Consider the following 17,378-nt stretch of genomic DNA (forward strand, 5'->3'; position numbering starts at 1 on the left):
AACATCATTCTGAGTGAGGTTAGCCTGGCCCAAAAGACCAAAAATCGTATGTTCTCCCTCATATGTGGACATTAGATCAAGGGCAAACACAACAAGGGGATTGGACTTTGATCACATGGTAAAGCGAGAGCACACAAGGGAGGTATGAGGATAGGTAAGACACCTAAAAAATTAGTTAGCATTTGTTGCCCTTAATGCAGAGAAACTAAGGCAGATACTGTAAAGCAAGTGAGGCCAATAGGAGAAGAGGACCAGGAACTAAAGAAAAGGTTAGTTTGAGAAGAATTAACTTAGAAGATAACACACATGCATAGGAAATTAATGTGAGTTAACTCCCTGTATAGCTATTCTTATCTCAACTAGCAAAAACCCTTGTTCCTTCCTATTATTGCTTATACTCTCTCTTCAACAAAACTAGAGATAAGGGCAGAATAGTTTCTGCCTGATACCTTAAAAGCAACTGAGGCCAATAAGAAAAGGGGAACAGGTACTAGAGAAAAGGTTAGATCAAAAAGAATTAACCTAGAAGGTAACACCCACGCACAGGAAATCAATGTGAGTCAATACCCTGTATAGCTATCCTTATCTCAACCAGCAAAAATCTTGTTCCTTCCTATTATTGCTTATACTCTTTCTACAACAAAATTAGAAATAAGGGCAAAATAGTTTCTGCTGGGTATTGAGGTGGGGGGAGAGGGAGGGGGCGGAGTGGGTGGTAAGGGAGGGGGTGGGGGCAGGGGGGAGAAATGAACCAAGCCTTGTATGCACATATGAATAATAAAAGAAAAATGAAAAAAAAAAAAAAGAATAGTTTCTGCCTGGTAGCAAGGGGGAAGGAGGGGGTACGGGAGGGAGCTAGGGGTGGGGGTGTAGGAGGGGGCGGGGGGAAGGGGGGAGAAATGACCCAAACATTGTATGCACATATGAATAAAATAAAAATTAAAATAAAAAAAGAAAACAATCTCCTCTGGGCCCTTTCCTGAGCCTGTATTAGCTAAGCTCATGTCTCAGAAGAAAGGACTGAGGTGTCCCACTGGGACAGGCTTTTGTTATACAACATTGTCCTCTATTTCGGTGCTATGGTGAATCCTTTATAAACTGTCTAGTTTCCTGGCCATTGTATATTCTCCAAGCACATTAGGTACCCCTAAAAATCACATATTGTTTTCCTAAAAATTTTCTACATTCACGTTCCCCTTCCCCTATAGAAAACAGTGTTGAGCTCATGAGTAATCACATTCCTGTGATTTTTTTCCCCTTTTGCATGTTAATAAATTTTCTTGCCTTTTCTCTTAATTAATCTTTGTGAGTTTATTCCAGTGAACCTTTAGAAAGCAGAAGGGAAATTTATCTTTACCCCTACAGAAGTCATTTAAGAAGACTAAAATGTGGCAGTAAGTCATTTATTCAGAGACTAATATCAACCAGTCCACACTACCAGCTTTTTTCTCACCCTGAGGTCAACTGGTATTAGGAAAAGTATTTTTTTCATATATATGTTTCATTGTATTCATTTGTTGCTTGTATCTTCTTACTGTAAAAGTGCCACACAATATAGAAATTGACAAAGCAATTACAAAGAATTCTGACTAGGGCATGGAGGGAGGTAGTCTGGATCTTTAGAATCTATGAAGAATACTCTCTGAGTATGATTGTGAACTGGGGAGCCTGGATAAGTATGTTCAGCCTGCATCCCTGGAGAGAAGGGGGAAGAGCTGGGAAAGGTAAGTTCAAAGGGCACTATAGCAACTTCCTCTAAGAACATCTTCAAAAGCAAGATAGGGAAAACTTCCTCATTTCATATTCCCTCTGCACTCCAACTTCTTAACCTTGTTTCTCTTCCTCAATCCAGAATTCAATGTATTACTCATATTACATGTTTACATTATGGGCTGAAAAGGCTTTTACAGGTTAGACTGAGATACTATCATTTAAAATACTTTTTATATAAAAGTGATTGAAATGCCAAACATCAAATTCAAAAATAAATTTAAAGTGTAATCTGAGTTGATGCTATATAGGACATAAAGTAACAGGATAAAGTATGATGACTTCAGGAATTGATACTCTCAAAAAGCAGGACAGGAAACCCTTGACATCTTGGAGATGGATCAACATAAAAGTGAGCTCTTTTTAAAGAGGAAGATGAAGTATCAACCCAGTTAATTCAATGCTTTTAATTTCTGTTAGGCAAAAGTAAAGCTGGAGATTTGGCTGCTGTCATGGTGAGGTCATTCTAGGTCATGTTGTTTTCTCAGGGAGGGTACACTACTTCTCTCTGCAGTAGGTCAGCAATGACCTTGCAAGATGAACTGATATTGCAGGAAAGGACGATGTGTCAAGTTAGAGTCATTACCCTAAGTTAGGATTGGTTTAAGGATATAAAATAAACCTGTTGATGGAGGAGTGGCTGAAGTGGTAGAGCGCCTGCCTAGCACATATGAGGCCCTGAGTGCAAACCCCGGGACTGTCAAAAAACAAAAAGCAATAAACAACCTAAAACAGCTGGACACTGGTGGCTCACGCCTGTAATCCTAGCTACTCAGGAGGCAGAGATCGGGAGGATCGTGGTTCAAAGCCAGCCTGGGCAAATAGTTCACGAGACACGCTCTCGAAAAACCCTTCACAAAAAAGGGCTGGTGGAGTGGCTCAAGGTGGAGGCCCTGAGTTCAAGCCCCAGTACTACAAAATAAAACAACACCTCTCCACACTCAAATCAACCAAATAAAATAAGCCTGTTTCTCAAGTAAATGTAAAATTATTTGTGGTTTGCTAGTGAACAAAACTTTCACATACTCTTTTTTTTGTCTCTTTTTTGTGGTGTTGGGGATTGAATCCAAAGCTTCATGCATGCTAGGCTAGTATTCTACCACTGAGCTCAACTTTCCTTAGCCTCAACTTTCACATTACACTTTTTTTTTCTAGTACTGGGGGTTTGAATTCAAGGTCTCACGCTTGCTAGGCAGGTGCCTTAACACTTGAGCACTCATCCAGCCCTATACTATTCTCAAAGGCTCTTACCTAATTAGCATCTCTCAAATCTAGGAATAGGTAATAATTGAGCGAGCCTTTCTAACATCTGATTCTCCTGTGATTTGCTATTTTTATTACTATGAAGCTAAGTAGTGATAGCAACACCACCAATATTTACATTTACCTAGCATCAATATTATTTTATTTAAAAGAAGTAATATTTGAGCCAGGTATGATGGTTCATACTTGTAATCCCAGTGCCTTGGAGGTGAAGGCAAGCAGATGGAGGTTTGAGGCCATGCTAGCCATAGTTACCAAGACTCTACCATAAAAACAAAATAAAAACAAAAGGGCCAGATCATGGCTCAAGTGGTAGAGTGAGTCTGAGGTCCTAGGTTCAATCCCTAGTACTACCAAAAAAGGTAATACTTGGTCACTATCATCATCCACACTTTCTTGCACTTGAGAATATGCCAGGTTCAAAGGTGAGCTTATTTTGTCCTCCTGACTCGGGTCTCTCCAGGAAGGATGGCTGGAGAAAAGGACTTGATTAAAATTAAATTACTTTTAAGAAGAGAGTGGCTCAAGTGGCTAAGCTTCAAAAAAAATTACTATGATCAACATGATCACTGGTATTTTGGTATTTAAAAGAAGCACAGGACACTGGAATAAATAAAATGGATCCTGTATGCAAAATTCGTAAGTAGCTGTTTTCAATGCCCATGTACACTGTAATGAAATCGAAAGTTAAAAATGTCTGATATGAAGGCTATGTCATTCTGGGATACTACACATAAGATTAGGTAAGTTAGTGGGTAACTCTAGGAGGGCATTAAAATATCCCCAGCATCAGTTGCGTGGGCTTAGGCCCAGGCATCTGGTGATTTTGATGCTTACTTCTGGTCAAGAGTTACAGACTTAGAGGATGTTAAATATCATTACACTTAACTCCCAATGACTGTATTTATTTATTTATTTATTTATTTTTTCATTTTTCTTTTATTATTCATATGTGCATACAAGGCTTGGGTCATTTCTCCCCCCTGCCCCCACTCCCTCCCTTACCACCCACTCCGCCCCCTCCTGCTCCCTCCCCTCAATACCCAGCAGAAACTATTTTGCCCGTATCTCTAATTTTGTTGTAGAGAGAGTATAAGCAATAATAGGAAGGAACAAGGGGTTTTGCTGGTTGAGATAAGGATAGCTATACAGGGCATTGACTCACATTGATTTCCTGTGCGTGGGTGTTACCTTCTAGGTTAATTCTTTTTGATCTAACCTTTTCTCTAGTTCCTGGTCCCCTTTTCCTGTTGGCCTCAGTTGCTTTAAGGTATCTGCTTTAGTTTCTCTGCGTTAAGGGCAACAAATGCTAGCTAGTTTTTTAGGTGTCTTACCTATCCTCACCCCTCCCTTGTGTGCTCTCGCTTTTATCATGTGCTCATAGTCCAATCCCCTTGTTGTGTTTGCCCTTGATCTAATGTCCACATATGAGGGAGAACATACGATTTTTGGTTTTTTGAGCCAGGCTAACCTCACTCAGAATGATGTTCTCCAATTCCATCCATTTACCAGCGAATGATAACATTTCGTTCTTCTTCATGGCTGCATAAAATTCCATTGTGTATAGATACCACATTTTCTTAATCCATTCGTCAGTGGTGGGGCATCTTGGCTGTTTCCATAACTTGGCTATTGTGAATAGTGCTGCAATAAACATGGATGTGCAGGTGCCTCTGGAGTAACAGTCTTTTGGGTATATCCCCAAGAGTGGTATTGCTGGATCAAATGGTAGATCGATGTCCAGCTTTTTAAGTAGCCTCCAAATTTTTTTCCAGAGTGGTTGTACTAGTCTACATTCCCACCAACAGTGTAAGAGGGTTCCTTTTTCCCCGCATCCTCGCCAACACCTGTTGTTGGTGGTGTTGCTGATGATGGCTATTCTAACAGGGGTGAGGTGGAATCTTAGTGTGGTTTTAATTTGCATTTCCTTTATTGCTAGAGATGGTGAGCATTTTTTCATGTGTTTTCTGGCCATTTGAATTTCTTCTTTTGAGAAAGTTGTGTTTAGTTCACATGCCCATTTCTTTATTGGTTCATTAGTTTTGGGAGAATTTAGTTTTTTAAGTTCCCTGTATATTCTGGTTATCAGTCCTTTGTCTGATGTATAGTTGGCAAATATTTTCTCCCACTCTGTGGGTGTTCTCTTCAGTTTAGAGGCCATTTCTTTTGATGAACAGAAGCTTTTTAGTTTTATGAGGTCCCATTTATCTATGCTATCTCTTAGTTGCTGTGCTGCTGGGGTTTCCCAATGACTGTATTTAGTCACAGTAAAACTTGAAGATCTCACCAGCAAAGTTGTTCTACTTATAAATTCATGACTAATTTCATCATCTCCAGGGGTTTGTTTTTATTTAATAAGGTTTACAGTAGCAGATGAAAAAACACATTTAAACTTTCCTTCCTACACCACCATGAAATAGTCAAATCTAAACATATTCTGTGAGGTAAAAAAGTAATCAATTTAGAAGTGGGCTGCAAACTAGGGGTTTACTTTAAAAAGTAGAGCTATCCATCTATGGAATAAGGAATATGCAGAGTGAAGCTAGGATAGAAAGGGAAAGTTACACCATCATCAAATCCTTCCTAAAACACAGCCTTATGATAAGACTTCATAATTTTGTTTACATAAGTGAGAACTCACTGTCTCTGCTCCTGATCAAATGAAAACAAAAGTATTATCTCAATATACCTATTTTCAGATCATGGACAGTTTTATCTATGCAATGATTACTTCTTTTAATATTAAAAATTAAGAGCTAATTTTACTATTTGATAATATGGACCACTATCTTAATCTTAATTTATTTCTTTTCATTTCTTACCTATGTATTATAAGAAACTAGTTTATTAACATACCTTGGGTCAAGAAGACTCCTCAAAAACTTGAAAAGCAAGACCTGGTTCTGAATAGGAAAACAAAAATGTACAATTAAATATTAAAACAAATTATGCCATGGTAAAGAACTACGAGATAGTCCTTTAAAATGCACCCATATGTCTGTTTCCCTGAGGCCTCTGTACAGATCTAGGGAATGATAAAGAAGCACCTGGCCTTCCTTTATATCCTCTCAATACTTCTAATTCACTTTTGAGTGTAGAAGGAACACACTTTGTTAATGCAAAAAAAGACTCCTATTGAGACAAATTTTGAACTGTTTCTAGAAGAAGGACCTCAAGTGGCAGGTGCTTTGAACTGCTCTGATAACAGTGGGTTCTGACAGCACTGATAGGTTTCAAACTGCCTCACCTGTCCTCCTGGTGACAGGGGCCTGCTGTGAGACAGTTAATCTAGGTAGGTGAGGATTTCAGGCCCAAATGAACAATAGCCACCAAATCAAGCTCATCTTCTCTGCAATATAATCAACTACAGATGAGATGGCATTAAACTGCAATGTGTTACAATCGCTATGTCAAAAAAATCTGCGTCTGTTTCAGACACTGACTGTGTAAGTAACTTATCCTCTTAATATCCAGTTTCCTTATGAGAGTGTGTGGAAAGCAGAATTTTCTTGCCTTTGGCACAGAATAGTAGTGAAGATTTAAAAAACCCCAAAATAATCTTATGGTCACATAAATACAAATAATATTTCTAGGTTTTGAGGAAACTTCAATAAAAACAATTAGCTTTTTAATTTTTCTGACACACTCAAATGTCATCAGTAAAAAGCAGGGGATTTCCAAACTGAAAAGAATTAATACCATATATATATGGCAGCCACAAATATATCTTTAAATTTATATATTTATGGCTATCTATCTATCTCTCTATATATAGTAGTTATGGGATGTAGCTCAGTGGTAGCGTAATTGCCTACCATGTATAAGTCCCTGGGTTCAATCATCCTTAGGACCATAAAAAAGAAGTATGTGTGTGTGTTCATTTCAAGAACTCTGAAAACTATTAGTCAGAGGCACACTGCTTACCACCAAAAGTAAAGGCACTTGATAAGACCTGTGTGGGATTCCTGTACAATCAATAAAGCTCTGTGATCAAATAGTTTCTTTAAAAGACTCAACACTTCATTACACTTCAGTTTCTATATATTTGTCTGATGGATGAATGGCACGTTCATTACTAGGCCTCTTACTATCCTTACAGACTACAAGGGAAAAAATCCTGCAGTTGGTAATCTTACTTTTTAAAAGACAATGACAATAGCACCATCACACCAGGTGAGATTTATCAGAACTGTGGGCTTTATTTTTGTTTTTGAATCTTAGTCTTTATTTTTATTTTTCATTTTTACTTTGTGTTGAGACAGGGTATTGTTATGTAGCCCAGGGTGGCCATGAATGTCATGATCCTCCTGCCTCTGCTTCCCAAGTACTGGGATTATGGGTGTGTCTACCATGCCTGGCACTAGAGAGGCTTTTTGTTTTGTTTTGTTGGAACTTCTGACTTTTATAGGGGAGAGAAGCCCTGGGGATTGGGAGTGGTATGAGCAGACATGTCCTCCTAATCTCCCACTAGCCTGGATTTGGTGTCCTTCCACACAGTTCCTCAGTATCCTGAGCAGAGTTCTATCTATCATCTTTCCAGTCAAACTACTCTTTAACATTCTTTTGGCTCCTGTCTCCTTCCTTTGGATCAGGGACTACATTTGTGTTTTCCTATGTTATCCCCAGCACTTAAGGTTTTTGATCTCACAGCACAAATATTTATTGAATTCATGGATGAGTTTTTTTTTTTTCTTGAGTTAGTGAACCTAATGCTAGATAACCAAGCCTAATATCTGGGAATCATCTTTAAATTTTCCCATCATATTCATCTAATTTCCAAGTTTTATACATTTAACTTTCACAAATATATCTGAAATCTGTCCTCTCCTCTACCACTGACTTTGGTCTACCACTGGTCTATCCTTTGCCTAGACCTTTTGCCTTTTAAGGTGGTCTCTCTGCTCCAGTTGCCCTCTTTGCCAGTCCATTTGCCACACTGCTAGCCAGAGTAAACTTTTTAAACAGTGGATCTAATGTCATCCTTTGCTTAAAACACTTTAGTATTTCTCCAATACATAGAAGACAAGTATAGTACTTACACTGCATATAATATCAGGTCCCAACCTATATTTTCTAGGTTCTATGATTTTAACATTTCTCTTCCAAATGAACTCTTCTAGCTTAATCTAAAGCTACATCACCATCATTCCTGGTATATCATGCTTCATAATGACCTGACCATTCTCTGAATACACAAGCTGCTCCATGTCTTTAAGTTTTCACACACTCAAGGCCATTTATGTAGAAAGCCTTTTCCACTTTGGAAAACTGTTATCACTCAAGATGCAGTTCATGTACCTCTGGGAATTTCTGTCTGACTTTCTCACAGTCCATCACTCTCTTCTCCTGTTCCTGTAACGTTTTTGCTTTGGTATTACTGGGGTTTGAACTCAGGGTTTTGTACTTGCTAGGCAGGTGCTCTACCACATGAATGACATTTCCACCCTTTTTGCTCTGTTATTTTGGAGCGAGGGTCTCACTTTTTGCCCAGGATGGCCTACTCCACAATCCTCCTATTTTAGGCATCACACCATAGCTGGAATGATAGGTGTGCCTCACTACGCCCAGGTTTTTTCCATTGAGATGGGGTCTTGCAAACTTTTTTTGCCCAGGCTGGCATGAAACTGTAATCCTTCCAGTTGTAGCCTCCCATGTAGCTTGGGATAAAAGGCACACACCACTGCGTCCAGCTATGGGGTCTTGCTAACTTTTTGCTTGAGCTAGCCTTGAGCCACAATCCTCTTGATTTCAGCTTCCCAAGCAGCTAGGATTACAGGTGTGAGCCACCGGCACCTGACCCCTGTAGAACTTTTATAAATCTCTAGTGTAGCTCTTATAACATTATACTGTAGTAATGTAAATGCTCCTCTGTTCCTAGGAAAATTTAAAGGAAAGATTATATTACTACCTGTGTTCTCAGGGCTTAGTACACGGTGCTATAGAGTGAGGTCACAATGACTAAACAGCTTTGTCTCTCATGCTTCCCAACACACTCACTGCTCTGGCTTCCATCTTGACCAGCTATTCCCTGTCACTACTATTGCCATTTGAGGACTCTCAAATGTTGTGTTTTGTGTACCTGTCATTGTCTATTCCCTATCTCTGTCTTGTGGCCATAATAACAGTGAACAAACTCAATACTAGCACTGCCACATAAGTGGTAAGCAGAATACTAGGTCTATTACATAGTACATCTAACTGACTTCTCAACATTTGGCATGCTTGTAGCTATAGTCTAGCTAGTATTTTCCAAGAAAAAATCCTAAAAAATCAGGATTAGATGACAAAGTTCTGAATAAGTAATATGGACCTCCAAGAGAACAGGGTTTGGGTGCTATAGCAAAGAAAATGGAGAGAAGAGAGGCTCTTCAGTAGATTATGGTCTCTAGGATAGGTACAGGTTATAGTTTCAAAGATTTTTTTTGATGTTAATGTTTATTATGCCCAAAGATGAACTCCCTCATTTCAAGACTCAGAGATTATCACATAACTACTCCTTCCCAAACACACACACACACACACACACACACACACTGCAGAAATTACTATTAAGTGGGAATTATCAAATTAAGAAATAACTGCAATCAAAAGTTCTTAGGTAGAGAGTCAATAATTGTCTCTCCACTAGATGCTTTTTTCTCAGTATATGTTTGCAGTACTTACCTGAAGTTTTCTAATGACTGTCTCAATCTCCCCAGAAAAGTGGATAGCAACCAGCTCTGCAGCTTTACAGGGCTTCAGGGACACAAGTTCCTGGAATTAAGGGAAAAAACAAAGCCATTTAAAAAGGCATATTTAGATGGGATACCCATTGGTGTGAAGCACAATTACCTACCTCAATATTGTCACAAACTTCCACAATGTATTTCAGGAGACTGATATAGGGCCTCAGTTTAAGGAACACATTACAAATGAGCAAAATTAGAAATGTATCATACAACAAATCAAAATTAGATTTTAAAAAGGGTAATTCAGAATTCTTAGTGAAAGCACTATGTATTTTTTAGTGAAAGCACTATAAAAATCTGGATTCTGGCCATGCTAAAACAGGCTGAACAGAAGGAACAAAAGCTTCCCAAATGCCATGTCAATGAATTTTACCCTTGAGCTTAAAGAAATGAGAAAGAGTGTAGTTGCCGTTTCTCTAGCTAAGAATTCTAAAACTTGACCTCTGGTGTCTCAGAACCAGAAGTGTCTGAAGAAATCAACTTAAGGTTCTAAGTCTTAAAGGAAACTAAAACTTTCAACCACTGTTAATTAACTGCTGTTAATAAGATCTATTTCTGTCAAATCTAAGATTTCCATCTTGTTCTCTCCTTGAACTTTCCTTCACACTACTGGCTATCTTTCCTATTTGAAGCTCTTCTTCCTTGGATTCTGTCACCTGCTCCTCTGCCTTTCCAATTACCCCTTCTCTGTGGGAACACTGTGACTAAATACAATAATGATGCATGGCTAAAGGCAAAGGCAAAATGTAGAATAGCACAGTATATTATCTAGTAAAACTTATACAAGTTACTATAACTGAAATATTCATGATATATTTAATAATTACATTAAAAAGAAATTATTATGTATTAATTTATCACAAGAAAATTCCCCAAAGTATAATTTAATAAACTGACTTAAGGGTGAATTTTCAATCATTAAAGACATTCATGGGCTAAGAAAATGGCTCAGTAGTACAGCGCTTGTCTAGCACGCAAAAGACCCTGGGTTTGATCCTTAGCAACACAAAGGCTGTAGTCCCACCTACTTGGAGGCAGGAAGATTGCTCAGCTCCAGCCCAAGAGTTCAAGGCCAGCCTGAGTAACATAATAAGATCTTGTCTTTAAGAAAAAAAAAAAGATTTGAATGAATACTCAAAATGGCCTTAAAGAAGATATAACTCCAACATTAAATAACCTTTTACAGAGAACAGAAAAAGGAAACTTCTTCAGCTCACTGTATGAGGCTAGCAACATTCCGAAACTTAAATCTAATGGGACAATATAAGAAAGGAAATTACATATCAATTTTAATCATGAGTTGATACAAATATCCTTAATAAAAATAAAATTCTAGATTGGAAGTGTGGCTCAAGTGGTAGAATGCCTGCTTTGCAAACATGAAGCCTGAGTTCAAACCCCAGTCCCACCAAAAAAATAAATAAAATAATATAAAATCCAATAGCATAAAAAGAATAAAGCTGGGTATGGTGGCTCACACCATCTCAGCAAACAAAGCCAGGCTACTCTGGAGGTGTAGGTAGAAGGGTCACAATCTGAGGCCAACCCAGGTAAAGAGCGAGACCCAGAAAAAGAGCATATAGATCCTTGATACACTTATGACCATGGCAGCACTGTGGAGCAATGGGGAAGGGCCACATCTGTATCTGAAAAAGTTAACTGGACCCCTACTTCATGTCATCTGTAAATGATATGGTGGACCTCAGATCTAAAGATTAAAAACAAAAACCAGGACTGGGTGCACGGTTCAAGTGATAGAGTACTTGATGACCCAGAGTTCAAACCTCAGTACCACCAAACAAACAAACAAAACAAACAAGCAAAAAAAACCAAAACAACCTGATACCACTAAAACCAAAAGCTGAAAACTAGGGTTTATAGCTCAGTGGTTAAGCACTTGCCTAACATGTGTGAGATCCTGGGTTTGATTCCCAGGATAGCACACACACAAAAAAAATTTGATTAAAAAAATAAAGGAGGGCATTTCTTAAGTATAGAGGGGAAAACTGATTATTTTGACAACTTAAAAAAATCTCTTTTCTTAAAAAGAATATTAAATGGATTGAAGGAAAAAGCCACAACAGTGGGAGAAGATATCTGGAACACATATCTCTGAAAAAAGACTAACATCCATGATACATAAAGAAATCCTACAAATCAGTAAGTATAAAAGACAATCAAATAGAAAGATGGTTAAAAGACTTCAACAGGCACATCACAAAAGAAAAAATCTAAATGGTCAATAAACATGAAAAGTCTCCCCTAATTACTTATTAGTAGTTAGGGAAATGTAAATTTAAAACATAACGAGACACCATTACACATCCTCCAAACTAGAAAAGTTTTAAAGTCTGGCAAGGTTATAGCCAACAGGAACATAGGAACTCTCTTATATAGTGCTGGCATCCATAGTTTAAGATACTAATCCCAATTACCTAAATATCATATACCCCCAGTGCTGAGACCATCAATTATCATGCTCCTCCAGAATCTCTTGGCTGCCTATTGAACTACACATTGGGAGCCAGCCCCCAGTTGCTGAGTCAGAAGGTCTGCAGTGGAGACTGAAACCACATTTCTATCACGTTCTCAACTGCTGTTGCAATGCTACTCTGGGATCAGACCCAGAACCACTGCCTTAGAGAAATGCAGGTGGCTCGGCTCAAAGTGCATGTGGAAGAATGATCATGCACAAATTATTTTAAAAGTAAAAAGCCAGATACAACTAATATCTATTAACATGGTAGATGGATAAATTATGCTGTATTTACAAAATGGAATACTATACAGTAAACATGAACTGCAGCTATATAACAACAAAAATATTGAGCAAAGATCCAGCAGAAAATACAGAGGGTAATTTCATTTAAGTTCAAAAGAAGGCGAAACAGAAACATACTTGGGATGTGTGCAGATGCACTCATAGTACACAGAAGAGCAGGAAATTATCACAAAAAGTCAGGATAATAAGGTATATGAATATTGGTGGGAAGGGAGAGGCAGGAGCTTGTTACCAGGAAAGGATGTGTGGAAAGAGTCTGGGTACTAGATATATTTTATTTCTCCATCTGGGCTTAGAATATTTGTTTTCTAATTTTTTAAATTAAATCATGCATTTGTCTTAAGAGTTTTTCTGAATTTTTTGATCTTCAAAATAGAAAAAAATCTAATGAAATAAATTTTGTCCACATTAGAAAAAAACATCTAAAACAGAAATTCTTTACTGGGAGCCCACAGACTCAATCTAGAATAACTTTAAAAAAATTTTTTTTATTAGGATATATTTATTATATGGGGAGGGATTCATAGTGACAATTCCAATTAGACTTATTTGTATATTATTTACATTGCCCCCATGTCTCTCCCCCTCATAGGAATGACTTTTAAGGGTCTGTAGATTGCTGAACTGCACATGAAAGTAAGTAATACTCAAAGTCCAAATCTTTCATTAGACTTGCAAAAAGATCCACACCTCAAAAGTGCTAAGAACTACTAGGTTTACATAGCGTATACTATCAGAAAACTTCATTATAGCGTTTCTATGTGTATTTTTGTTGATTGAATTTATTTTAATGAAGACACAAAAGTCCTTCAGCAAAAACTCCATACACTTGTAATCATGGCCATAAAAGATATTAAAAGGTCCAAGGTGAAATAATGTGCAGATGTGGGTGAAAAATTAGTCAGCAGAAGTAAATGTTGTGTAGCAAAAACCCTTCTTGCTTCTCCAGCATGAGTTTTCTGCTGAGTAATATGTTTACTCATTGATTAATTCATCATGTTCCCATTATGCAGAGAAACAGCTTTATTTTTGCATGTCTGGAGTCTATGTGCTCAAACCACTACGTAATACAGATGAATTAAACGAAGAAGTAGTCAAAAAGTGACTATGGAAGAAAATGATGAAAAAAGGATACAAGATGAGTAAAGGAAAAAAAAAAAAAAGAAGAAGATAAAATGCAAATGGAGAAAGGTCTTGCTGTGTTCTTTCACCAAGATACAGGTTAATAGGAACCTGATAACATTACATAACGTGTGCCATGGTCTCAGTCCCATGAGTGACTGCCCAGCTTTCACACCAGATGCTTCACCTAACATGCTATTTGTATGTGTGATCTTTCTACTATAAAAAGGCATTTAATTCTCAAGTTAATCAATGGAGTAATATGATACTTGCCATTGCTTGGTGAACATGAAGTTAATTTGGGAGCTATCCATTTAAATGGGGAAGTTTAAAAAGTTTCGTTGAAGCAATACCTCAATGTGATCCATTGCTTTCTGCCACACAGACTGCTTCTCCTCAGCACTGTGGCCAGGAATAGACAAGATGTTGTGAATGTAATTAAAGACTTCTTCCTGAAGAGCACAAGATAATATACTCTCATTCATCACTCAAGCAACATTTATTTACCACCTACTATCTGTAGCAGTCTTGGTAAATATCTATTATCTGGAGATGGAAAGCCATTTAGAGATAGTTAACTGATGGAAAACAGACCTAAAGAGAAAGAATAATTACTTAAAGTACAGGGTAGATTCTTAGAAATTACAAAGCTGTTCCAATTGATTTTTAATTTCATTTATTAACCTTCAGTGACCTAATGGGGGAATATCATACTTTTGCTTTTGGTGGTCCCTGTCCACAGTACCAAATCATCCTTTGTCTTTATCTTGTAGGTTCCACTGATACTGATTTTCATTTCATCTATATAATCCCTATTCACTTCCTTGAGTATGTCAATTTCCCACCACTTTAGGACCTTTTCATACTATTCCTTATCCTGAAACTCTTCCTCTGTCTGTTTGCTTGAACAGCTACTCAAATTCCCAAACTCAATTTACATATCACTTTCTCTGAGATTCATCTCTGGCTGCTCTATATCAGTCAATTCCCTGTCATCCTTCAAAGCTGTACCATCTCTCTTTCCTAACACTTTACAGAATTTTTAATTATATATTTGTATTTGTTTATTGTCAATCTCAACCATTAACTTATAAATTTCAAAACTTCAGGAACTATATCCATTTTAATTACTAATATAGACTTACCCTATAGTAGAAACTCAATAAAAACCAGGTGGATAGTGAAGAAAACCTTGGATCAGCAAATACATGTCTGAATATTTCTGCTGATGGGGCTGGAGAGGAGCTGACTCAGAAAAAAAAGGATAAAGCACACTTTCACCTTACCTCTCTTAGTGGGTCACGCAAGTAACAATCAATAATTTTGTCATATTGGTGTTCTCGTTCATACATAAATTCACAAATTTGATAGCTAGAATGTAAAAGGAAAAACTTCAATGTGCCAAATAGGCAGGTGGTTATTAGCTCAAGCACATGGGTCAATATTGATAATTAAGGTTATAAAGTTGAGCATGCCTAATCTGAATGAGGCTCAAAGAATTCTGAATGCTGGGGCATTTGGATTTTCACATTAGGGATGTTTAACCAGTAAGACATATGCAAATATTTCCAATGCTGAAAGACTGAAATTTGAAATGATGCTGGTTTTAACCATTTCAGATATGGGATAGTTATCATGTATTAAGTACCTAGGGAACACGAATATCTGCATTCCCCTAACTATAAGCTTAAAATGCTATTGAATACTGTGTAAAAGGAATTTCAAAGTTGGATATAAAAAAATGTCAAAAAAAGATAATGTGTCATGTAAAAAATATTCATTATGTTAGGTAACAATAATTTGCAGAATTTTTCTATTGTTATGTTCAGAATTAAATATGTCAAAACATACAACTCAATAAATGGCAGTGTTAGCATATTATTTGCTATATCTAATTTTGCGTTGTTTCTGCCACACATAATTGTCAAAAAATCTATGAAAAAACATGGAAATATTAAGTTAAAAAAAATCTAGATCCAGGCATGGTGGTATACACCTGCAATCTAGCACTCAGAAGGCAGAGGTAGGAGGATTGCAAGTTCAAGGCCAGCCTAGCTGACACAGCAAGACCTTGCCTCAAAATACCAAAAAAAAAAAAAAAACCCCAAAACCCTAAAATAATGAAATGTCATAAGACTACTATTTCACTTTCATATTAAAACAAATGTACATTTTAAATTTATCCCATAAATTTCTGCAAGTTTTACTGGAATTCAACTAAAAGGCAAAACTTTCACATTTAGGTTTTTGTTATTTTTGTATAATCTTTCTTAATTAAAAAAAGGCAGTAATACATCAGTAAACTGGGTTTCAAGTTAGAGAAATGTAATTTAATGGTTTTATGGAAACTAACATACAGATGCAAAACAACTTACAATTCAGCCTTTTCTGCCATACGGATGAGCCGATTCTCTTCAAACTGAACTATGCCTCCAGCCTGCAGCAATTCCAAAAGGACCTGAGTGTTTAAAATAAATAAGCAAAGACACTTAAGAATTGATTATATTTACTAGCTCTATAAGGGTCCATTCAGTCATGCAGAGCATACTTTTTTTTTCTTTTATATTCTTACTTGATGATATATTGGCTTGCTTTCACATATGCAAAGGGTTAGACTTTTATTATGTTGACTATATTGTATTTATGTCTTGTAAAAAGGCAGGCGGCTCTACTTTTCAAACATGGAAGGAGGGAAGGAGTGCCACAGTATTTGCAAATACAGTCCTGTTAAAATACAGAATAGATCCCCCACGAAGCTAAAAATACCTGTATATCTTTCCAAAAAGTGAGTTTTTGCCTGGCACTTCTATGTCTTAGGGTTTTTAAAGTCTATTGTTCATCCATGTTCACATGCTAATTTAAAAAGTAAACACTGGAGTTTTTCATAGAAGTACTATTCAAAATATCCCAAAGGTGGAAACAATTCAAATGTCCATCAAGAGATAAATAAATAAACAAAATGTGGTATACACATAGAATGGAATATTATTCAGCCTTAAAAGGAAAGAAAATTCTGGCACATGCTACACTGTGTATAAACCTTAGAGACACTATGCTAGGTGAAATCAAGATAGATACAAAAGGCCAAACACTGTATAATTGCACATATATGAACTATCTACAGTAGAAAAATAACCAGAGACAGAAAGCTGAATGGCGATTGCCAGGGACTGGAGGATAGAAAACTAGGGAGCTATTCTTTAATGCAAATGGTGGTTCACTTTGGGAGATGAATGACCTGAAAATAACAGTGATAATGACTAAACAACAGTGTGAATATACTTACTGTTTTTGGAATATACACTTAAGAATAACATTTTGTATTATGTATATTTTACAACAGTAAAAAACAAAAGTATTGGAGATCATATAATTAATTTTTACCACACTAGTTGAATGAAAATTTTGACTAGGATATTTTATTTTCATATAAGTATATAAAGTACCTCCACCATATTTACTGTCCTTTAGCCTCTCCATTCCCCCTCCCCCTCTCACTAACAGAACCTGTCAACATTTCTGTCCTTCATTTTTTTAAGTGTATATTAATTATTCAAAGGGTTTTGCCATAGTATTTTACCTGATAGGATGAGCCTTCCAAGGTACATTGTAAGCATGTATGGAAATGACACAATGAAACCCCCTGTACAACTAATATATACTAATAAAATGTTTTTTAAAAATTTTACTAGGTTATTGAACTAGATTCAGCA

The 17,378-nt window shown here is 36.9% G+C and overlaps 1 protein-coding gene across 7 annotated transcripts in view; it reads right to left on the reverse strand.

Moving 5' to 3' along the window:
* Positions 1-17,378, reverse strand: part of Vps8 (VPS8 subunit of CORVET complex) — a 309,569-nt gene that overhangs the window by 89,461 nt on the left and 202,730 nt on the right. For 5 of the 7 annotated variants that reach the window (XM_074073616.1, XM_074073619.1, XM_074073618.1 and 2 more), the window contains 5 exons: positions 16,041-16,123; positions 14,811-14,910; positions 14,019-14,117; positions 9,697-9,786; positions 5,890-5,936 (listed from right to left, as the gene is read on the reverse strand). In XM_074073616.1, coding sequence (XP_073929717.1) covers positions 5,890-5,936; positions 9,697-9,786; positions 14,019-14,117; positions 14,811-14,910; positions 16,041-16,123 — 419 coding nt within the window. Of the gene's footprint in view, positions 1-5,889; positions 5,937-9,696; positions 9,787-14,018; positions 14,118-14,810; positions 14,911-14,951; positions 15,037-16,040; positions 16,124-17,378 lie in introns of all 7 variants that reach the window. The other 2 variants (XM_074073620.1, XM_074073617.1) reach the window with 1 other exon arrangement.

Source organism: Castor canadensis, chromosome 5 (assembly GCF_047511655.1).
Source record: "Castor canadensis chromosome 5, mCasCan1.hap1v2, whole genome shotgun sequence".
In the NCBI taxonomy this organism is placed as follows: Eukaryota; Metazoa; Chordata; class Mammalia; order Rodentia; family Castoridae; genus Castor; species Castor canadensis.